The following is a 22,790-nucleotide window of genomic DNA, read 5'->3' on the forward strand; positions in this document are numbered from 1 at the left end:
CTTTTTCTTTTTTTAAAAAATATTATATTCATAAAATTATTTTAAAATATAATTTACTGATTTGTTTTACAGAAATATCAATAATTTTTTATATTATTTGAGTATAAAAAAAGAAATGGCTTAGAAACATAATACTTTTATTTTAAAATTTAAAAAAAAAAAACAAATCCTAAAATATAATTATCAGACACATTTTCTTTCTCTAATATTTGTTATTATCATAATTATTTAAATAAGTAAATTATTTATTTTTACTCAATTTATTAAGATTAATATTTAATTATTGTAATTACTATAACTTCATAAAAAATATTTAATTTATCTTTAGTAAAACTTTGTATAATTGTATAAAAAATTATTACTAAAATAAGTTCATGAAATTTAAAACTTAAAACTGTCATAATTTGTTTTAATATTTAATTATAAAATGATAAATAATGTAGGAATTAAAATTTTTTAAAAAAAAACTCCCGCAAGCAACAGTCGCTTCAAGACAGCTGCGACCTAAAGAGATTACAGCCACGATTTTCTCGACAGGAAAAATCATTCACATTCTCTGCTTATCGAACCCAATATTCTTTTGTCGTATTTCAAACTGTAATATATGTGTATAAAATAATTTAAATTCATTTAACTTTGACTAAAAACGAGTGGCTACTACCTGTATAAATTTATTCAGCTTTAATTTCATACCGAGCCAGAAGAGAAACGGTCTTGAGGGCTGAAATGACAGCAAGAAAGATCAAACAATCAAGAAAATGACATCTGCAAATTGCAATTGAAACAATGGATCCCTCCTTCCTGCTTCGTTTTTGAACTGGGTTTTCTGTAGATAAAAAGGGAAGCTTATTCACAATACAATCTCATTAAATCATTCTTTGGTGAGATTGTCGAGAAATTCAAGATAAGGGAGGATGAAGTTTGGAAAGGAGTTCACTGCACAGATGGTGCAGGAATGGCGAGAGGCATACATGGATTACAAGAGTTTGAAGAAACTCCTCAAAGATGTTTTGCGTTTTAGACAGCAAAATGCGCCGTCTCCAACGGCGGCAGTGAGCCCAAAAAGCGGATTGAAGAGAAGGGTTTCGTTGTACAGAGCGTTTAGTGGATTAACCTGCCGGTACATGGGGTCTCCGGTGAGGGAGGAAGAAGAAGTAATCCTGGTAAATGACGTGCAAGACGAAGATGGGTCGTCGGCAGGACATTACCAGACTATGTTTCTCATGTCATCTGAGGAAGGAGGAGAGTATGAGCTTCTCTTCTTTAAGCGGCTAGATGATGAGTTCAATAAGGTGTTGAGGTTCTACAGCAAGAAAGTGGAGGAAGTGATTGTGGAAGCTGATGAGTTGACTAAGCAAATGAATGCTTTGATTGCTCTTCGGATTAAGCTTCATAATCCCATTTTGGGAGGGGATCCTTTGGTAGATCTTGCAGCCTCTATTGGAGTTCCTGAAGCTTCACCCTCAAGTTCTCCCACCATCAATAGCAGAAAACCAAGTAAGAGATTATCTGGGTTTTCAGTTTGAAAGAAAATGTATATAAGTGGAATTAAGTTAGAATCCTATAATGCTTATCTGTTCATATTTTGTAGGAGGACAAGTAATGGATTCAATTCAAGAAGTTGAAATGAGCTGTGAAGTAAATTCAGAATCAGATGAAGGAAAGAAATCAAATAATGAAAGGAACTCTATAGATCAAAAGAAAGATAGTGAGGTCAAGGATATCACTCAGGGATTTAGACCACCATCATTGCAGGTCCTGGATCATGTAAAGATCAATATTGAGCCTGAAACTCCAATCTCAACATTAAAAACTTTGCTTTTGTTTTTAAAATCAAACAATTCGTTCAACAAGAAGGAGCTTAAGAAAGCAGAGGAGTTGATGTCAGAGGCGTTTGTGGAGTTTTACCAAAAGCTTCGGCTTTTGAAGAGCTACTGGTATAACATCCATTTCTTATTCTTGCCTACTAGCACTAGCAATGATATGAAATTCTCTGTTCTTGAAATTCAAAATGGTTGACCATATCCCTTATTATTTAACAGTTTCTTGAATCAATTAGCCTTCTCCAAGATCATGAAGAAGTATGACAAGGTCTGTCTACTAATTATCTCACAATCAACTTGAATTGTAATATTTGTTTCGCTCAATTCAACTAACTTATTTTGGTGCAGATCACTTCGCGGAATGCGTCAAAAGCTTACATGCGGACAGTGGATAATTCTTATCTTGGCAGCTCTGATGAGGTGAAATAACACTAACAAGAATCTTATTGTATATTTAGAAATGATCGTTTCTCACTGAATTTGCCTTTCACATCTCCCAGGTTGCTAAGCTTATGTTAAAGGTAGAGTGTACCTACATCAAGCACTTTGCAAATGGAAATCACAGAAAAGGAATGAAAACTCTGAGGCCAAAAGCTAAGAGGGACAAGCATAGGATTACGTATATCCTGGGTAAGACTCTTGTTGCGAAAATGATCTTTCTCATGCTTGGTTTGTAGTGATTAAATTGAAAAAAAATTATCTTTGATGTTATGCACGTATCCTCTTGTAGGGCTCTTCACTGGCTGCACAATTGCACTGATTGTGACCGTGGGTGTGCTTATACATGCAAGAGATCTCTTATACCATGAAAAGAGAAATGCATACATGGAAAATATATTCCCACTTTACAGGTAAGTTGTAGTTTCTTGAGTAGAATTAATTCCATATGCGGAGTTTGAAGCATCTTAACTTAACAATATGACAAACTTACTGCATAATCTTGCAGTTTGTTTGGGTTTATTGCGCTGCATTTGCTGATGTATGCTGGAAACATATACTTCTGGAAGCGTTATCGGATCAATTACTCATTTATCTTCGGCTTCAAGCAAGGCAATGAATTAGGTTATAGAGAGGTACTCCTGCTCGGTTCAGGTCTTGCTGTACTCACATTTGCTGGGGTCATATCAAATTTAGAAATGGAGATCGACAAAAGAACACAAAGCTATAAAGCCATAACTGAACTAGTTCCGTTGGCCTTGCTCACTGTAAGTTCTTATGTGCAATCTTCTTAAGAGTACATTACCTGTGATTTATTATCTGCAAACCAAACATAACATTTATCTGATGTGTGCAAACTGGTGATTTTTACTGCAGGTTGTGCTTCTTATTACATTTTGTCCTTTGAACATCATATACCGCTCAAGTCGTTACTTCCTTCTCCGATGTGTATTTCACTGTTTTTGCGCACCTTTTTATAAGGTACCACAAATAAAAGACTTTATACAGTTATAGACATAATAAGTTTAATGTATTTAGACATTCTGCTACTAAGAAAAATGTTTTCTTTGTAGGTCACTCTTCCAGATTTCTTCCTCGCTGATCAACTTACTAGCCAAGTAAGACAAGATTTTTCAGTTAATGCAAGAATAAATTTTGAAATTTTTTTGTCAATTATTTCTGTGAAGTCTAATTTACTTATTTTAATAATTCATCTTATAATAATCTTTATTGAAACTCCTTGTTCTGCTATCACTTAAGAAACTAAAATAAGTACGAACATGAGATAAATTTGGTTCTTCTGATTTGATCATATTATTATGTTAAAAACAGCTTTAACTTTTTCACATGACTTGCACAATTTTTTCTACTATACGTAGAAAGAAGGTCAATATGAGATGTTGCTAAAATTATAGCACATAAACCTTGCAATATGCATCGAATCAATAATTGACCAAATAATCACTTGATTATGCTGCTAATGTTTTTATATAGTTTCCCTTGGTCATCCCTCATGTACATTCTCTTTTCTTTCAGGTGCAAGCTTTCAGAAGTTTGATATTCTATGTTTGTTATTTTGTCTGGGGGGACTTCATAACAAGATCAAACAACTGTATGGGCAGCAAGGTCTATAGGAAATTTTTTCTTGTTGTAGCACTCATCCCATATTGGTTACGGTTTGCTCAGGTAATTGCATTGTTGGATTTTGTCTCATTTAGCCTGAAGTAATACTGCTGCTTCTCTTCAATTCATGTTTCATCTCATGCTTTATTCACTTCATTTTTTCTTTTATCTTTCTAATCTCATATTTTTTGTAAATTTCAGTGCTTACGTCGCTTGCTTGAAGAAAAAGATAAAAGGCATTTGTTTAATGGCTTAAAGTATTTCTCAACAATCCTTGCAGTTGCCATGAGAACAATTTTTGACTTAAAGGGGCCTTCTTGGCTGATCTTGGCTACAGCCACTTCAGCTATAGCAACAATTTTTAACACATATTGGGACATTGTTATAGATTGGGGTCTACTAAGAAGGAATTCAAAAAATCCTTGGTTGAGAGATAAACTCATCATACCAAATCGAAGTGTTTACTTCATAGCTATGGTACGGAGATGTACACTGGTTTAAGGAGAACCTACTGCATGTATTACTATGCAGTTGGCTGCTAACTAATATTAGCTATTACTTTCTTTTTTTTTTTAATTTAACAATATTTTGCTTTGAGTTGCAGGTAGCAAACAGTTTGTTAAGACTTGCTTGGATGCAAATAGTGTTTGGCATTAGGGATGCACCTTTCATGCATGAAACAGCAATGATTGCATTAATTGCCAGCTTAGAGATCATTCGTCGTGGCATTTGGAATTTCTTCAGGTAATCTTATGCTCCTCTTTAGTCATCGATCTCTTCTACTTTGCTGCTAATTATGAATAGATACTTGACTGGAATTGGAAGTTAAATCAAAGATTTCCACTTCCCTCATGAAATCATATTAGAGGTTGAGTTGTTCGTTGAATTGATATGAGCCTCAGAAAAAACCCATCAAAACCACACAAGAATTACACAATAAGCACCCAATAACACCATTTTTTTGTCAAAATCTACTGAACTAGAATAAATCATCCTGCAAATGGAAAACAGCCTTCCACTTATGTGTTTACCAGATCTAGGATCCCTTGCTTTATCTAACAAAGACTTGACTTTTCAATCATGATCAGATTGGAGAATGAGCATCTAAACAATGTGGGCAAGTATCGAGCATTTAAGTCTGTGCCGCTACCTTTTCACTATGAGTAATGGAGACAGGGGTGTAGAATACATACACATGGTACAGAAGGGAATAGAAGATGAAATCTTGTCAATATCCATATATGCAGAGAGAACATCCTTCCCAGTCCTTACCAGTCCCATGTAATATTTCTTTATCTATTCCTTATTAATTAGTGTTGATTATTTCATTCATTTAAAACACAAATTTGTTATGCACAGAACTTATAGTTCTAGTAGCAAACATATAAATAACAGCCCTATGGGATATTGAAAACAAGTCCCTTGTACTGTACAAAGAGTTTGTAGTTGATAGTTTGTTTTCCATGAATGTTATAAATGAAAGATCATTGTTCTTCAGCAAAGTAGATTCAACACTAGATCTTTTTAAGTACTCGCTCGCTGATAAACAAACGTTAAATCTCTATATTACCCACCTTTTTACGCGGTACATTGCATGCCACGTTAGTTAAGACGGTCTTAACATCTAGTAATTTTGGAACTTTAAAACTTTGATACTCTTACAATTATCACAACTTATGTCTTTGAAAGTAATAGATTATTGGTTTTGTCAAAGGAAAGAGATATTGCTCCTACAAGAACTGTTAGGAGAAAATTATTCTAAAATATCAAGACCATTTTCAACATTTGCTCTGTCTCTATGACTATAATAGAGTCTCATTCTTAGAAATCAAGAACTAGAAACACTCTAAGCTTCCGATCTAAAATCAATTAGACAAGAGAATGATAAGAACGCCCAAAACTTTTTGGAAAGGATTTGCTATCACAAGAAGTATAGTCTAAAGGGGTTTTAACTTATTTCCCACAATCTTTTCTTTTTAGATTATTTCATTTTTATTCATTTGCTTTAGTATTCAATTTAATTTAATTCTCTATGTTGTTTGCACAAACGGAATCCATTGTGAGGGATGCGGAGTACCTCTTGCCTTTACAAAGTCTAAGCCATACTGCAACTTTAACAAACAAAAGAAAAAACTCTTATTAAGGAACCTTTACACATTTGTTTGGACCCAAAACGCGTGAAAACCAAGTATATATATATATATATATATATATATAGGTTTCAAGTGCGTAATAGGAACAGTCACGTGCTTAATTTACTGTCACCTAATAAATTTACCAAGGGCGTAAGAGTCCATTAACGGGCAGGAACCAAAATAAAAATTCTTCTAAGGCTAGAAATATCAAATTTTCAATTATTGCAAATTCAAGATACTTTAAAGGTACTAAATCTTAAAAAAATGGTTAAATTTATAGTGAAACCACTAAACCCATTCCATTACTTCCTTACTTTGTGTAAGTGAACTTACAATTAAGGCTTGTTTGTCTTGTTTATAATAGATTTCTAATGGATTATTGAAAGGTTTTCTTCCTTTCTTTCTTTTTTTCTTTTATTCATCCAATGGTTTATTTTGGCATAGTTTTTAATTTTTAACCATTGTTTTCTTGTTTTGATGTATTGGGCCTTTTATATAAATCTATATTAATTTCTTTTATATATATATATATATTATTTGGCAGCCGACAGAAATAAATTGTTGTGCATCACACTATTGCTGGAATCCCCACGTACATATATATATATTTACATATGTATATGTATATATTGAATATGGGCATTCCAGCGCAATGTATAACTTGAGGTTTTGACTAAAGATAGTTAGAGTGGATGATGAGCGCGTATGATTTTTGGGAATAATTTCCGGTTTTGTAGGCCTACCAGCCTCATTTTTATTTCAAAAATTTTGCAATAAAACAAAATCTAGCTGCCTGCTGCAATGTATTTGTAAAATTAACCCAAAAATTTTGGTAACTTCCAAACAACCCACCAAAATGGCTTCTCCAAATTGCATTGCTTTTGACTCTGACTCGATTCAATTCCATCACCTGCATTCAAAATTTCTTAGCTTTTTGATGAACAAAGATGAAGTTTGGAAAAGAGTTTACTGCACAGATGGTGCAGGAATGGCAAGACGCCTACACAGACTACAATGGTTTGAAGAAACTCCTGAAAGATATATTGCATTTCAGACCGCAAAATGAACCGCCGTCAATGGCGGTAGTCAGCCCAATGGATGGATTGAAAAGAAGGGTTTCTTTGTACAGAGCGTTTAGTGGACTAACCAGTCGGTACATGGGGCCTCCATTGAAGAATGAAGAGGAAGTGATACTGGTACATCATAATCAAGAAGAAGATGAATCATCGCCGGGGCATTACCAGACTTCTTTCCTCAGGTCATCTGATGAAGGAGGAGAGTATGAGCTTCTATTTTTTAAGAGGTTAGATGCTGAGTTCAATAAAGTGCTTAAGTTCTATAAGAAGAAGGTGGAGGAAGTGATTGTGGAGGCTGATGAGTTGACTAAGCAAATGAATGTTTTAATTGCTCTTCGGATTAAGGTTCATAATCCCTTTGTAGGAAGCGATCCTTTGGTAGATCTTGCAGCCTCTAATGGAGTTTCTGGATCTTCACCCTCAACTTTGCCTACCAATAATGCCAGAAAACCAAGTAGGAATTTCTGGTTTCCATTTATTTTCTCAGTTTGAAAGAATAAATGGAAAAATGGAATTGCCCATCAAGCCTTATTAAGAGATGTAATCCCAAGTCAAACAAGTACCATGATCAATAAAAAAATTTCTTTCTAAAATTACATGATTTTGGGTTAAAATCTAAAAATACTGTAACATATGTCGTAAAGTACTATAACATATGTTCTAAAAGTCCATCTGCTTGTATTTTGTAGGAATGGATGTGATTCAAGAAGTTGACACAAGCGCTGAAATGAATTCAGAATCAGATGATGAAAAAGAATGCGACGATAAAAGTAATTCCAATTGCCAAAAGAAGGGTACTCCAGGATTTATACCACCACCGTTACAGGTTCTGGATCGTGTACAGATCAAGATTGAGCCTGAAACGCCATTCTTAACATTACAAACTTTACTGTTGGGCTTAAAAGCAAAGAATTCATTCAGCAAAAAGGAGCTAAAGAAAGCAGAAGAATTGATGTCACAAGCCATGGTTGAGTTCTACCAAAAGCTCCGTCTCTTGAAAAGTTACTGGTATAATGTAACTTCTTTATTTTTGTCCTTTAGCATTAGAAGTGATATGAAAATCTCAGGTTTTGCAATTCAGGATGACTAACCATACGGCTTATCTATATAACAGTTTCTTGAATCAATTAGCCTTCTCCAAAATCATGAAGAAATATGACAAGGTCTGTTTGCTAATTACCCCACAATCAACTTAAATTGCAGTTTTCTTTTTAACTCAAATTAACTTTCTTCTATTCTTGCAGATCACGTTGTGGAATGCTTCAAAGGCTTACATGCGGACAGTGGACAATTCTTATCTTGGCAGCTCTGATGAGGTGAAATTACACTAATGAGAATCTAATTGTGAAACTAGAAATAATTGGTTCCTCTAACTAGAATTTTCTTTAACATCATCATCACAGGTTGCTAAGCTTATGGTACGAGTTGAAGCTACTTTTATAAAGCACTTTGCGAATGGAAATCATAGAAGAGGAATGAAAATTCTGAGACCAAAAGCTAAAAAGGAAAGGCATAGGATTACATATCTACTGGGTAAGGCTGGTGTTGCCAAAATTGTTGTTCCTTTTTTCAACCATAAGCTACTGACCCATGTTATTTAGATTCCCTTCTACTTGGTTTTAAGTGATTTAATTGAAAGATGTTATGTGAGTATTCTTTTGTAGGGCTCTTCACTGGCTGCACAATTGCACTTATTCTAGCCATTGTGTTGCTTATACATGCGAGAAATATCTTAAATCATGAAGGGAGAAATAAGTACATGGAAAATATTTTCCCACTTTACAGGTAAATTCTAGTTTCTTGAGTAACATTAATTTTGTGAGAGAGCCAAATCCATCTATAGATAAGGATTAATTAATGCAATCTCTTGCAGTTTGCTTGGGTTTATGGCATTGCATTTGATGATGTATGCTGGAAATCTTTACTTCTGGAAGCGTTATCATGTCAACTATTCATTTATCTTTGGCCTCAAGCAAGGCGACGAGTTAGGTTATAGAGAAGTACTTCTGCTCAGTTCAGGTCTTGCTGTGCTCACATTAGCTTGTGTCATATCAAATTTAGATATGGAGATGGATGAAAGAACACAAAGCTTTAAAGCCATAACTGAACTAGTCCCCTTGGCCTTGCTCCTTGTAGGTTTTCATGTGCACTCTCCCTAAGAATATATATACTCCATCTGCAAATTACCATGCTTTAAAGTAGACGAAGACATCAATTTGTTAACACATGGTGATTTTGTATTGTAGGTTGTGCTTCTTATAATCTTTTGTCCCTTCAACATCATATACCGCTCCAATCGGTTCTTCCTTCTCCAATGTATATTTCATTGTATTTGTGCACCCCTTTATAAGGTACGATAAGATAGAAGACTTTATACAGATTCAAAAAGTTTAATATGCTGAGATATTTAGTTGATGAGTAACATCTTCATCCTATGTAGGTCACTCTACCAGATTTCTTCCTTGGTGATCAACTCTGCAGCCAAGTAAGAATGCATTCTTTGTTAGCGTATTGATACATGACTAACTTTGAAAAATTTTTAATCAGTTATTCTGTAGAATCTGATTTATTTATTTTAACCATTCAACTCACAAGAACCATTTATTTAGACTTCTTTGATTATTGCTTTAGAATCAGAATAAGAACCAAGATGACACAGGTTTGACCTATCTTCTAGTTTAATCGTATTTTAATGTTAAAAACCAAGTTAGCCCTTTTGTATAAACTCTATTCAGAGAACTGCTTATATGAAATGTTGCTATATTCTTAAATAACAACTTCATTATGTTGCTTACAATGTTTTTGTCCTCTGTTTTTATGATTACTCATGTAGATCATGGTTTCTTCCAGGTGCAAGCTTTCAGAAGTTTGATATTCTATGTTTGTTATTATGGTTGGGGGGACTTCACAACAAGATCAAACAACTGTATAGGCAGCGAGGTCTACAGAAAAGTTTTTCTTGTCATAGGACTCATTCCATATTGGTTTCGGTTTGCTCAGGTAATTGCATTGGTGAACTGGTGTAAACTTTTCTGAAATGAAAGTTTTGCTTCATTTAAATGTTTATTAAATTTATACCACATTCATATCCTATAAATTTAGAATTTAAACCAAAGTTAACGTGATTGATATTTCAGTGCTTACGACGTTTGATTGAAGAAAAAGATCCCATGCATTCGATTAATGGGTTGAAGTATCTATCAACCATCATCGCACTTGCCATGAGGACAACTTTTCAATTCAAGGGGAAACATTGGCTGTTCATGGCATCAACCACTTCAGCTATAGCAACAGTTTTCAACACATATTGGGACCTTGTTGTAGATTGGGGTCTCCTACGAAGAAATTCAAAAAACCCTTGGTTGAGAGATAAACTGCTCATACCAAACAGAAGTGTTTACTTCATTGCCATGGTAACAAGAAATATATATCCATATATACATATAGTGATTTGCTTACTATATAATATATGTGGTTTACTGATAAGTAATATTTTGGTTGAATCGCAGGTAGTGAATGTTGTGCTAAGACTGGCTTGGATGCAGACAGTGCTAGGAATTAGGGAAGCACCTTTCCTGCATAGAACAGCATTAACTGCATTAGTTGCCAGCTTAGAGATTTTTCGTCGTGGCATTTGGAATTTCTTCAGGTAATCTCTCTGCTTCTTTTTAAATAGAAACGAGAATACAATATAAATATGATTAAACTGAATGAAGAAAATAACCTAATCCAAAATTAATTTCACGTCTAATAATTCAAAATAAGTACCTTTATGATTTGATTTGTGAATGATGTGCAGGTTGGAGAATGAGCATCTAAACAATGTGGGAAAGTATCGAGCATTTAAGTCTGTGCCACTACCTTTTCATTATGCCTAATGGAGACGAGGCTGTAGGAAACAAGTACATGACACCAAATAGAATAGAGAAGATGATATATATATATATATATATATACATATATTTATCAATAACTGCTTACACACCAAGGTAGTTTTCGGTGTTCCTCATATATATGTATATATATATATGTACAGACAAAACTGCACAGAACAAAATACTTGTAAGACGGCAAACAGTAAAAAGTATTCTTGTAATTATTCATTGAAGAAAGTGAAATAAATTGTTTTAACCAAACTCTCTCTCTCTCTCTCTCATAACTTGGTGATAATTAACCATGAAAGGTATTGCTGAATGCTCAAATTACTCTTACGATTTTAACTTCATATTTTATACTGAAGTAATTTTATGTATTTTTGTAAGAAGGTTGCCATGTAAATGTTCCTAGTAAGATTGCTTAGAATTTTCAAGATTAACTTTATAGACAAACTTGATTTGGGTTCCATACCTCGTTCTCGAGTTTGTAAAGAAATTTGATTTGGGAATCATATTTTGTTCTCGAGTTGATAGAGAGAAACTTGCTTTGATTTCATACTTTGTAGATTATTTAATCTCTAATTATGAGACCAATTTAACTTAACCTGATTTAATTAGAAAACTAAAATGATACTTTCTAGAACACCTGTACTCACAGCTAACAAAGGCAAGAATTACATAACTCGATTTTGCTTCTCTCTCGTGTCTCTCTTTCTATATAGCATAATTTCTGTTGTCTTGCTCTGTGTATCTCTCCCGTATCATTGTTATCAGAGCTGGTTCACCCTTCATAGAAATTCTCAGTTCTCAAGAATCTAAAGAATGGAAAAAATCATACCAATTCTATGAGAGTCTAGGGAGTGATAGGGAAAGAAATATCACTAATACTGCTAGTTTTGCATGTTCAAGTTTTAATGAAAGATTAAAACATACCAAAATTTTGTTCTCTTCCTCCATAGAAAAATGTTATATAACTCAAATACTACTGTATCAAAACAATTACTGATTGAAAGAATTACATAATCTCTAATCCTAAGGGGCGTACAATGACTTTCTTTTTAATGTTGAGTTGTATACCCAAAATAGTATATAGATGGCAAGCTTCTATCATCTCTATAATTAATTGATCAAAATATTTGATTCAGTATTCATCTATTTTGACTCATTAACTTTGGTCTCTTCTTTTTTAATTATGTTTTTTTTAAATTTCTTAGCCTACACAGCCCTTGCTTTATAGCATTTTTATTTGTAAGTCAAAACTTCTCCAGACCAACTCAGCTTAAGCGAGTTGGTTTCATTCTCATTTCTTCCTTAAGAGGGTGAAGCTTTAAATCCAAAGAAATTCCCAGGACCAGCAAAAGAAGAAAAAGTCAGAATTTCCTCCTTCACCATCCTTTGGTAAGTCATGACTCTTCATTCTCCTTTTCATTATTATTAGGATTATCTTTTCTTTCTTTCACTAATATTAGTTAATTGAAAATGAATAAGAGAGTGGCATTTATATCCGAAAGAGGCTAGTCATGACAAAACCAATGCCATTTTCACACTCTAGCATCATAGTTTTAAAACAGACAACAAAACATATAGGTTCTCAGTCAAGAGAATGGATGACGAATTTATCTACAATAATTTGTTCCGATTTTACAACTCAAGCAAATTGCCAGATAAAACTCACCAGCTGGTCATAATATCGAACGAGCATCCTCCTGATCAGCCTCCTCCCCACCTTGCAACATGGCTGAAGAGTTTGAAGCAGAGTTTTCAGCTGTTAGAGTGCCAAAACTGTCATCATCCTGGTTCTTAATCAGGGATGAAAATGACAATGGATTGTTAGTGGAGCTCGCCTTCTGAAGACCTTGTATTGCTTTCATTGCAGCAAGAGTACCACGATATATATCCAGGGTTTCGTCACCAAGAGTTGACGACGTGTCTAATGAGATATTTGCTGTGTCATTCTGTGGTGGATTTGACTTGTCTTGCATAGGACTAGATTCAACTACTTCTGCTTCCAGTGGGAAAAGATGCTCGAGATTTGCCTCACACTCACGAACTAACCTTGTAAGAGGTTCTGTGGTAAAGAAAGGTTGATGAAGAGCAATCTGTGTAAAAGGCAAGCGCAACAAATCCCCAGTTCGTTTATCATACTTCTTCAAAATTTTAACCAGCCCTGTTGACACAGATATACAAATTCATTTAGAAGTTAACAATCCCATACTTGATGGAAAATAAAGACAAAACTAGTACACCTGAAAATTTTACGGGCATAGAAGCACCATCTCCCTATAAAAGTGAAAAATCGATAAGGCCCTCGCTAACCCAAGTTAGATGTAGAAGGAAAATACAAATAAAATAGCGGCATTACCTGCAAAGTTTAGTGAGCTATAATTTTTTAGAAGGACCATCTCCCCATGAATGGTAACAGAATCCTTCCGAATATCCATCATTTCTTCACTGAATTCACTCTCTGACAGAGAAATACTTGCTCTGCCACTCTTCTCTTTGGCTCGCTCAATTTTTTCCTTCAGCTCCTGTTGTAAATTGCACATATTTTACAATTAATTTTTTTCCTTCTAACACATAATAAAAGGCATTTAAAAGAATACTCACAAGAGCAGCAACCAATTTTCACAAAGAGGCATGTACAAGAAAAACACCCAATACATTTGATCATAACATAAGATAATCTTTGAGTGACTATAACCAAAGAAGTAATCAATAAGCATTCAACAAGTACAGAGTAAAGAAATCAATAACAAGTTGGTACACGCAATTTGCAAAAGGTTTTCTATGCTAAACGTGATGCAATCTGTTTCTCTGACAAAAAAGTACCATATCATAAGTTTCTTAGAAAAAAATGCTACACGTTCTAACTCACAATAGAAAAGAGCTTAACTGACGGATAGGAAAAATTGCATTTGTTCACAAATTCTGCAAGTGGAGAGGATTTCTCAATTGCATCTTCTCAATGGCATTACAAAGTAGGCAGATATTTTTGATAACTAACATTTTCTTCACATTTGATCCTCAAAAAATTAAGATAAAATTCTCTTTAGATTTACGAAATCTTTGGAAACATTGCGTTTATGCTCTTGTAATCATCAATGTCTAGATGAATCCAGAATTCCAAAATCAACCTCCTGAATCCAAACTAATGTAATGAATGGAATACGAGTACAAATTATTGAATCACACTTTGTGCAACAAGAGTAGCATATGAAGAGCAAGAATAAGGAACTAGTTCAATCTATGCATCTAGTTCTCAACCGGAAAAAAAATATTGACTACCTTCTTTCTAGGTTAAACCCCTTATGAATATGTTTTCAGTAGCCCAAGTCACTTCTGATTTTCAAGCGATAGAATATCCGACAATACTTATCACTCTTTTTGAACTTACTTTGTAGACTAAATTAAAAACAAGTAAATTTATGAATCACTGTACACGAGATCAAAGAAAATCTCAATTCATTTTCACCATTCTTTCCCTAATGCACTCATTAACATCCTCAATTTGTTCAGACCCACTTCTCGAGTTGTTAAGCTTTCTATTCACTAACCATCCGTGCTATTATCTTTGGTAAATTTCAAATGGTTTTCCAATTAAGAAACATAGCTGAACAACGATTCTGTTCTTTTCTTTTTCTTTTCGATCTGATATAAGATAAAAGAAACCAAAATTCCTTATGTTGATCACTTTCATGTGGGTTTTCAATGGTAAAAATGGCTGAACAACTAGTTTGGTTTTTTTTTTTAAAAAAAAACAGAATTATAATTTGATAGAAGATAATGGAAACAGTAACGCTTTAATTGAACGCTTTAATTCAAATCCAACGTCCAACCCACATCTTAATTAACCCTGTAAAGAGCATTTACGAAGAAAAGCAAGAAATGTGAAACCCCCCGACCAGCATGAAGAATTTTTAGTGAAAACTTCAAAGAGATGATATAAACAACTAGAAGCTACCTAAAATGGTAATAATTAGCAATTAAAATCAAGAAGAACCTGTAAGCGGATAACGAACTCTTCCTCTTTATCAACGTAGAAATCATTGAACTTTTCAAGCTCTTCATTGAGAATCCTAACAAACCAATCTTGGAGGTCAACAGAGGGCCGGCTGCCGGCAATCCCTGGATCACGATGAGAATGAACGGCATCCTCGGGTTGAATTGGGGGAAAAGAAGGGTGGGGAGGGAGGGAACGGACGTTGATGGTGGCGGTGGGGAGGTTTTTGAGGAGCTTCTTGAGGAGCTTGTAGCAGAGGAACTTGTCCCTCCACTCCGGTAGGGTCTCCTCCAGGTGGGTCCTGAACTCCTTGCCGAATTTCATCCGTCTGATTTTCAAGATGATGATGATAATCAGGGTGGGATGGGTGTAAATATATAAAGATTGGGCTGTATACGAAGAGGGAATCTGAAAGGAGGTAAGGAGGAATCTGGCATCCGATGAAACTGACGTGCATTGTTAAGAGGAGGTGAACCAGTCAACTCCAATGATTGCATTGTCGTATTTTCTTGATTTTTATTTTTACAATGAAAATTGTATAATTTTATTTATTTATTTCTATAAATTCTCAGTAAATGCTGTATTTTTTTAAGCATTGTAGTTCTAATTTTAGAGTCTGTAAATTATTTATAATTTTCAATATATTGTTTTAAATTTATAATAATATATTTGATTGTATAAAACTGTAGTCACGTAATAGTAATGTCATGTTCACATAAAAATATTAGTGAATTGTTTGGTTTGACAAATTAGATCAGATCAAATGTAAGAAATTAATTTACTATAAGTATTGTTAAATAGATCAAAGTCATAATTCAAATATAAAATAAATATTTGTACTAGTGGGAATTTTTTAATATTTAAAAAAAAAAAATTAAGTCTTTAATCATTTAGGTAACATGTGCAAACAGTAATCACATATTAGAAACTATCTTTTCTAACTTGAGAGGTTAAGAACATGTTGTAATTTAAAAAAAGAAAAGAGGATGTTTAATTGCTTTAGGGGATGTACATCAATCCATGTTAATTTTTTTATTTTTATTTAAAAAAAAAAACTAAAATTAGGAGTAAACTGTACTTTTAAAACAAATAAAAATTGTGCACAAAATATTTGGATAACTGATTTTTGATAATTTGCTTTTTATATATATATATATATATATATATATATTTAATATTCTTAAATCTATTAATTCCAATTCGTATTGTTTAAAATAATAATAAAAATTCATGTATGGCCAAGTGATTTATTCTCTGTTGCTTCAGTTTTATCGTACATATATTTATTTGTTTCTAATTTAACTTGCTTGCTCAATCTTCTTCTCTGTAATTATTTTGGAACTTTGTATAAATTAAAATAGACCAAAACCTCAAAATCAAAGGTGAGTTGATTAATTAAATGGATAATTTATAAGCGGGAATTTAAGGTAAGTTGATTAATTAAAAGTTTCAACTAGTTTATTCGGCTACTTCATTGTAGTTGAGAATGCTTCAATTGGATCAGACATGAAGATTTTTCAAAACTAACAGAAGCACCAATGAGAAGGTAAAAAAAAAAAGAAAAAAAAAAAAAGATAGGTGACGTGCCCGTGCCCTTTATAAATTAAATAGCCTCCAGTGCCTGCAGGATATCAGCCTTCAAATCCTCAAATTCTTCTACTCCAAAGCTGAAACGAACCAAGTTATCCTTTATCCCATACTTCAGCCTCTCTGCTTGTTTAAGATCCCTGTTTCACAATAAAATAAAATGCCAAGTTACGTATTTTATCAATCAAAAGTCACTCATTTCTTTCCCCACTGACTCCTTCAAAAAAGCAGTAAAACATTATCAGTGTCTTGAACACTTAAGGACACACCAATAAGACATGATAGCTGGTTGATCCACAATGCTCTCACAGCCACCAAAAGATGGAGCAATGTAAGGTATCTTCAATGAATCAACGAACTTTATGGTTGTTGCCAAATCTCCATCCACCTGACAGGTTAGATTTTTAGCAAATCAAAGATATATTCATAAAGACATTAACTAACTCAAATTGTGAACTTAAAAAGAAAAAAAGCTTAGAAGTTTGATGGCTCAGTGATCCTCACCTCAAAACTGACAACACCACCAAAACCAGTCATCTGCCTCTTGGCAATATGATGTTCACGATGACTTGGCAAACCAGGGTAGTAGACACGTCTCACCTGCCAATATTATTCACATAAGTGTAGAGGAAACAAGAGTAGAGCTTAAAATTAGAAACCACTTAACACTTGCATATTTTTCCCATCATCAAGCAAGAATTTAAAATGGTTAGATGCTGGGTAGGTGCTACTACTTCAGAATTTCAGTTTGCATTAGTCAAATGAAAAGATAAAATTCCAAGACATTCAACCAAAGAAATTGAAGCAACAGACAGTAAAACAAGAGAATAACTCATTCCCAGAGACAATATCATTTTCTGCTTTAAGGGAAAAGAATGCCTTCCTTTAAAAGGGATCCAGGGCCCAGATATCAATAGATGCCCACACAAGTAGACAAATAGCTAATTTCAATATTGTAACAGCAGACCAAGTTGGCAACAGCAAATGCCCACACAAGTAGAAACATAATCGACTTCAATAGTGTGCCAGCAAGGCAGGTTGGCAACACTTGTCCAATTACATAATGGGAAGAATGCATCCAGCAATAAGTTTTACTGAAACCATGCAAATGATGGAAACAATCAAACTGAAGCATGAATACAGCAATATAATTGAAACCGGTTGTGACTTAAGCACCACTTCCCCTAGATTCCATTGGATACAGAAGCCCTTTAGTTTGCTTAACAATCACAACCCCCTTTCTTAAGCATGCATTTGACAACAAACAGTCTTTTGAGTCAGAAATCCAGAAGCATGCTTTCCAAGCCACTATGATACTTCCCAGATCTGAGTACGACCATGTAGACCAGCATTTCAGTTCATGCATGAGAAACTGGTTATATACAATAACTAGACATATATACGTATGTATTATATGAAGATGCATATATTCTGTTTATTTGTTTGTGCATTTGTATAGCAAAAGGTATCTGTATACATACATACATACAGACAAGTATATGTACTTTTTTTGAAATTTTTTTATTTATGTATATACTTCCATTCACTTCAGTCCATTCAAGGGAGATCAAAAAAGAGATGATTTACTCCTGCTCTTTTTGGCTTGAAGTATCTCCAACATAATTTGGAACAATAAATGCTTTATACATGCATAACTTAGGTGAAATGTAAACAAAGTAGAAAATATACCTTAGGATGTGCCTCTAAAACTTCGGCCATCCTCAATGCTGTTTTGTTCTGTTGCTGTACACGAAGATGCAGTGTCTTCATGCCTCGAATTATCAGATACGCTGCATTCTGTTTCAGAAAGAAACCCATAGCAATTATTTACCAGCTCCAGTTGCATATAACTTGCCACAGAAATAAAATATTGAGAATTTTCAAGAAATATCGGGTCACTCATCAAAAGCATTAGGTATTAAACCATAAATTTTTGCACACAAAAATACATAATTTTTTCTTTAGTTAATTTATAAATGTATTTGAGATTGAGGGTTAGAAGACGTCAGAATTACTCACTGGATTGAGAGTACCCCCCAAGATATGATGCAAATTACGAACTTCTGAAACTAACTTCAGAGAACCACTAATGCATCCAGCAAGGACCTGTAACAGAAATTATGCGAGTTTAACGATGTAACTTATGAAAACCAACAGTCAGACATCATGCTCTGTTTCAATTTACTATATTTGCAAATGCAAGCTGACTCACATCATTGTGCCCTCCAATGAATTTTGTTGCAGAGTGAACAACAAGATCAGCACCATGCGCAAGGGCCTTTTGATTGAGAGGTGTTGCGAAGGTACCATCTATACAGACAAGTGCTCCTTTCTGGTGGCAGAGATCTGAAACTAACTTTATGTCAACGCATCTGAGGAATGGATTAGTAGGCGACTCGGTAAAGAAAAGAGAAACCTGCAGAAAATCAGATGCCAGTTAACTCATGTTGACATGTTTTTCAAAAAATAAAGTTTGTGATAAGTTAAGAACAGCGTAACCACTGACTTTGTTCTTATTAAGAGCAGATTCAAGGCCTTCCATATCTGCAGGGTCAATGACAGTGGCCTGCATTTTCAACCATAAACACCACAACACAAACTCAGAACTACATTAAAAATGAAACTACCTGAGAAAATAGATAAATAAGATAAGCAAAGGAATACACCATAAATTACATAAGAAACTCTAGTACTCGGTAAAAATGAGTACAACAAAATGAGGAAGCTAGGGTTAGCATTGCGAAACCATAATTCCTTTTCCCCATGCCATAACCTTTCTGCTTCTGTCTTTTGTTTGCCTTTATTGCTAATATACCATTTTCTAAAAAAAGATGGCCATAAACCAAAAATGAAGAAAAAAGATGGTAGTAAACTTTTACTTTCAAAGGAACTCAGCTTCATGCCCAGAACAAAATAAATAGAGGAGAAACAATAAAAGCAAAGTGATTGAATCAAATTAACCATAAAAGAAACCCTTTTCTGAAGGAGTGTAGTTCAGACTGACATTCTTAAGACAATCACCTGCACACAAAATAATCAGAAAAGAGCAGAGCATATACCGTGATTCCCATCTTGGGAAGAACTGTCTCAATGAATATCCTAGTCTTCCTGTAACAATCTGTAGTTGTCACAATATGCCCACCAGCTGGAACCAATGCCAACATCAGCACAGTACTAGCACACATTCCAGATGCCATGATCAACGTGGACTCAGCCCCCTCAAGAGCACTGGAAAAGAAAATGTCAACCATATGGAATCTGTAAACAGACAGGGACGCTAGTAGATAACCAAAGCAAAAATGAACAATGAAGGAGAAACCTTATTTTCTCTTCGGCAACCACCGTGGTTGGGTTCCCATAACGCCCATACTCAAAACTGACATGGCGTTTCTCCTGTCAAATAGCATAAACAAATTAGTCGATTTAACAGACATCAGAAACAATCAAAGTGAGAAAGATAATATTGAAACATAATATCCAGGTATTAAACCAATAGACTCTGATGGTCACATCACATGGACATTGTATCATGAAGTAAATTATCCGAGAAGCACTTTATGTTCATGAGAAAGACCATAAAGCGACTACTTAAGTTCATAAATGCCCGAATCATAGGAAGAGTACCTTAAAATCAATAAGCTCAGCAGTCTTCTTAAAGAAGTAGGCAGACGTATTGACTACCGGGGTGGTAATTGCATCAGTAACTATACCGCGACCCAATCTTTCACCTGTACAAGACATTAAAAAAAGTAAACACTAGATTTTGAATATTAATTATGAAATTTTCTCAGATCAACACCCACCCGAAAAAAATGTGGAAAAATACGAAAATTATATATTAAAGAAAAACCTAACATTGAGCTCACTCAACCAAATCACATCCATACATTCTCCAAATTAATCTGAAAGTATATTAGTTAGCAGCCACAAAACCATTTCAATTCCTTTATGCATAAAGCAAGATCACGAATAGGTAAATGAAAACAGTCACAACACGAGAAGATGGAAAACAAAAAACGCAGAAACAAACAAGGGTTCTGGACGGATATACCAGCATGAACTGCGATGCTCCCATCAGAGATCCAAAACGGGGTTTTTGGATCGGACAAATCCCCTAACTGTACATTAACATTATCCTTAATACCCTCAATCACCGCTGCCTCATCGGTGGCTTTCAGCTCAACCGGCGGCGCGGGGACAGGGGTGGCAGCAGCGGCAGCCGCGGCGGAAGATGCAGCCGCGGCGGCAGCCGCCGGGGGCAATCCGGAAGCTGAGTTGTTAGACCAAGAAGCCGCCACCACTTGCGCGACGCCGATGTTGCTACAGTTACGGCGCGCCTTGGTGCTGAGCTGACGCACGAAATTGGGCGGGAATCTAAGGATTAGGGAGGAAATCCCGCCGTTGAGGGAGGCTGTAGGAATACAGAGGTGAGCGGGGTTACGGCGATGGTTGTAATCGGAACGTGGTGCACCGGAGAAGTCGGGATCGGCACGACATTCAAAAGAGGAAGAAGAGAGGAAGAACCTGGGAGAATGAGAAGAGGATACAGCCATTTTTGTTGCTTTCTTTCTCCTCTGTCGATCCGGCTCCTTAGAAGTGTGAAATGTCTATGTTTGGGGAGTTGGGTATAAATACGCGTTTGATGGTTGTCATCTTCTGGTTTCGAGGTTAAACTGAGGTTGGGTTTTGGTAACCCTGGTATCAGGTAGGGTTTGGCTTTTGGTTGTTAGTTGGTGCTGACGTGGCCGATAATTACATTACGTTTTAGATTTTACAAGCTGGTTTCCTCTTCGTTTTTCCGGCGATTTTTTTGTTTCCTAATTTAGGTCCCCTCTTAGATTCTTCAATCACTCTCCAACATTTTTATTTTTTATTTTTTGGTTTACAGTTTCGATTTAAGTTTTATGTATATTCTCATATACATATATATAATTTAAAATGGCTACGTGTATATCCAAAAATAAGGTGTACTTATTTATTAAATTAATTTTAAAAACATGCAAACACATAATATTATAAAATAATGCGCACTAAAATTAATGTAATAATGTATACACATATCTAGGATAGTTATCTATTTGAATTGAAATCAGTTTGAAATTCATCTATGTATACACACATAAATTTTCTGAATATCATAATAACATTTAATTTTTAGGTCAATTACAACTTATACATTTTATTAACTTTTGAATCACTTATTTTTAATTCAATTTAAATAAAAATAATTTTTTTATATTTTTTCAATTATTATACAAATAACTGAATATTTTAATCCTTATATATATATATATATCATATTATAAAACTTTAATACAACTAATAATAGTCGTTGTTGCATTAATTTTAAAATTTTACTATAAATTTTAAATACATTATTATTTCAATAAATATATTTTTTTTATGAAGATTTAAAATAATATTATTCGATAGTAAATATATATAAAATTTTTTAAAAAAATCATAATTAAGCCTCCAAACAACCAAATACACAAAATCAAATGATGTAATCCTTGTTTGTGGTTATATTTACAATCAATAACCTTTCAAGAAGTCGAAGGGTCGAACAATGTATTTATAAGTATCAATAGTGTTTAGTTTATTCAATGAATTAAACTTATTTTTTATAAAAATTATTAATAAAATAATAGCTATTTTTACTTTTCTTTAAAAATTTATAAATTTCAGTGTTAATTTTTGCATTATTTGTGAGAAGATAAGTAATTAATATATGCATGCGTGTATATGGGTGCATTAAAGAAATATATATATAAAGAGTGGTACTATTAATATTGTACTAAATTATAATCTAAAGAATTATTGTTCAGTTTATTTAAATAATTGGAGTCAATTATTAATATTATATACATGAATAAATTAGTAACACTTGGATGGTTATTATTTTCATTTTCTTTGGAAGTTGAAAATTCTAAGTTCTTAATCTTTAAGGTAAATTAACACACACACACACACACATATATATGTATATAAAGGATATAATTGGGAATAGTGGTATAAGGAATATCCTTTTCTTGTGATGGAGATGCTAGCAAGTTGTTTCCCCTTTGTGATCCAATGTGCGCCCACCTTAAGTTAATGTATTAACATGGAGACTTTTACTTAATGGAAAATCAGTCATTTTAAATCTTAAAATGATATTTTATTTATTTTACATAATTAATCAAAAACCCATTTGTATTGGATGAATTCCACAAGCTAGTTTTTGTCCACTA

The 22,790-nt window shown here is 33.9% G+C and overlaps 3 protein-coding genes across 11 annotated transcripts; 1 reads left to right on the plus strand and 2 right to left on the minus strand.

The window, feature by feature from the left end:
* The first annotated feature begins 641 nt into the window (after positions 1 to 641).
* LOC110820217 (EXS (ERD1/XPR1/SYG1) family protein) lies at positions 642 to 11,231 on the plus strand. Of its 6 annotated transcripts, XM_088217365.1 has the most exons (20): positions 2,935 to 3,028; positions 3,138 to 3,242; positions 3,335 to 3,379; positions 3,798 to 3,947; positions 4,086 to 4,361; positions 4,489 to 4,628; positions 4,973 to 5,165; positions 7,074 to 7,549; positions 7,785 to 8,103; positions 8,210 to 8,258; positions 8,340 to 8,411; positions 8,499 to 8,628; positions 8,760 to 8,880; positions 8,969 to 9,227; positions 9,342 to 9,446; positions 9,536 to 9,580; positions 9,946 to 10,095; positions 10,233 to 10,508; positions 10,605 to 10,744; positions 10,895 to 11,231. In XM_088217365.1, the coding sequence occupies exons 7-20, from the start codon at positions 4,996 to 4,998 to the stop codon at positions 10,971 to 10,973; spliced, it is 2,391 nt and encodes a 796-aa protein (XP_088073491.1). In that variant the 5' UTR covers positions 2,935 to 3,028; positions 3,138 to 3,242; positions 3,335 to 3,379; positions 3,798 to 3,947; positions 4,086 to 4,361; positions 4,489 to 4,628; positions 4,973 to 4,995; the 3' UTR covers positions 10,974 to 11,231. The 6 variants fall into 6 exon arrangements, 5 of the variants coding, with proteins under 5 accessions (XP_088073501.1, XP_088073498.1, XP_088073491.1 ...); XR_015818281.1 differs by lacking the exons at positions 7,074 to 7,549; positions 8,210 to 8,258; positions 8,340 to 8,411; ... (7 more) ...; positions 10,605 to 10,744; positions 10,895 to 11,231 and adding exons at positions 656 to 1,497; positions 1,592 to 1,937; positions 2,043 to 2,091; ... (1 more) ...; positions 2,324 to 2,453; positions 2,554 to 2,674 and having other exon boundaries at positions 2,770 to 3,028; positions 7,785 to 7,926; XM_088217382.1 differs by lacking the exons at positions 2,935 to 3,028; positions 3,138 to 3,242; positions 3,335 to 3,379; ... (1 more) ...; positions 4,086 to 4,361; positions 4,489 to 4,628 and having other exon boundaries at positions 5,032 to 5,165; positions 6,997 to 7,549.
* SPX4 (SPX domain-containing protein 4) lies at positions 10,471 to 15,435 on the minus strand. 4 transcript variants are annotated; one of them, XR_002541858.2, is made up of 6 exons: positions 14,971 to 15,435; positions 13,333 to 13,498; positions 12,646 to 13,137; positions 11,081 to 11,137; positions 10,864 to 10,984; positions 10,471 to 10,670 (listed from the first exon to the last, which is right to left on the minus strand). XR_002541858.2 is itself a non-coding variant. In XM_022056172.2 (4 exons), the coding sequence occupies exons 1-3, from the start codon at positions 15,292 to 15,294 to the stop codon at positions 12,653 to 12,655; spliced, it is 975 nt and encodes a 324-aa protein (XP_021911864.2). In that variant the 5' UTR covers positions 15,295 to 15,435; the 3' UTR covers positions 10,471 to 10,670; positions 12,646 to 12,652. The 4 variants fall into 4 exon arrangements, 1 of the variants encoding a protein (XP_021911864.2); XR_002541857.2 differs by lacking the exon at positions 11,081 to 11,137; XR_015818285.1 differs by having other exon boundaries at positions 10,864 to 11,137.
* A 971-nt stretch (positions 15,436 to 16,406) lies between these two features.
* On the minus strand, positions 16,407 to 21,167 carry MTO1 (Pyridoxal phosphate (PLP)-dependent transferases superfamily protein). Its single transcript, XM_022056173.2, has 11 exons — positions 20,609 to 21,167; positions 20,182 to 20,285; positions 19,877 to 19,950; positions 19,617 to 19,785; positions 19,064 to 19,123; positions 18,770 to 18,973; positions 18,577 to 18,663; positions 18,247 to 18,354; positions 17,062 to 17,157; positions 16,827 to 16,945; positions 16,407 to 16,697 (listed from the first exon to the last, which is right to left on the minus strand). Exons 1-11 carry the CDS (start codon positions 21,108 to 21,110, stop codon positions 16,574 to 16,576), a joined length of 1,647 nt encoding a protein of 548 aa, XP_021911865.1. The 5' UTR covers positions 21,111 to 21,167; the 3' UTR covers positions 16,407 to 16,573.
* Between the last annotated feature and the right edge of the window lie 1,623 nt (positions 21,168 to 22,790).

This window comes from Carica papaya, chromosome 1, assembly GCF_054855325.1.
Source record: "Carica papaya isolate Zhongbai chromosome 1, ASM5485532v1, whole genome shotgun sequence".
Lineage (NCBI taxonomy): Eukaryota > Viridiplantae > Streptophyta > Magnoliopsida > Brassicales > Caricaceae > Carica > Carica papaya.

Bases quoted from the DNA above. Each gene is read 5' to 3' on its own strand.
- LOC110820217 (XM_088217365.1), top strand. From the start codon at position 4,996: ATGTGGGCAAGTATCGAGCATTTAAGTCTGTGCCGCTACCTTTTCACT. The intron at 8,412-8,498 runs GTGAAATTACAC...TCATCATCACAG, and splicing joins ATCTTGGCAGCTCTGATGAG to GTTGCTAAGCTTATGGTACG. The intron at 8,881-8,968 runs GTAAATTCTAGT...AATCTCTTGCAG, and splicing joins AATATTTTCCCACTTTACAG to TTTGCTTGGGTTTATGGCAT.
- SPX4 (XM_022056172.2), bottom strand. From the start codon at position 15,294: ATGAAATTCGGCAAGGAGTTCAGGACCCACCTGGAGGAGACCCTACCG. The intron at 13,499-14,970 runs GTTCTTCTTGAT...AATTTACAACAG, and splicing joins AGTTCGTTATCCGCTTACAG to GAGCTGAAGGAAAAAATTGA. The intron at 13,138-13,332 runs GTAATGCCGCTA...CTGTGTCAACAG, and splicing joins TAGCTCACTAAACTTTGCAG to GGCTGGTTAAAATTTTGAAG.
- MTO1 (XM_022056173.2), bottom strand. From the start codon at position 21,110: ATGGCTGTATCCTCTTCTCATTCTCCCAGGTTCTTCCTCTCTTCTTCC. The intron at 19,951-20,181 runs GTACTCTTCCTA...GCTATTTGACAG, and splicing joins CTGAGCTTATTGATTTTAAG to GAGAAACGCCATGTCAGTTT. The intron at 18,664-18,769 runs GTGAGTCAGCTT...TTTCTGTTACAG, and splicing joins TCATTGGAGGGCACAATGAT to GTCCTTGCTGGATGCATTAG.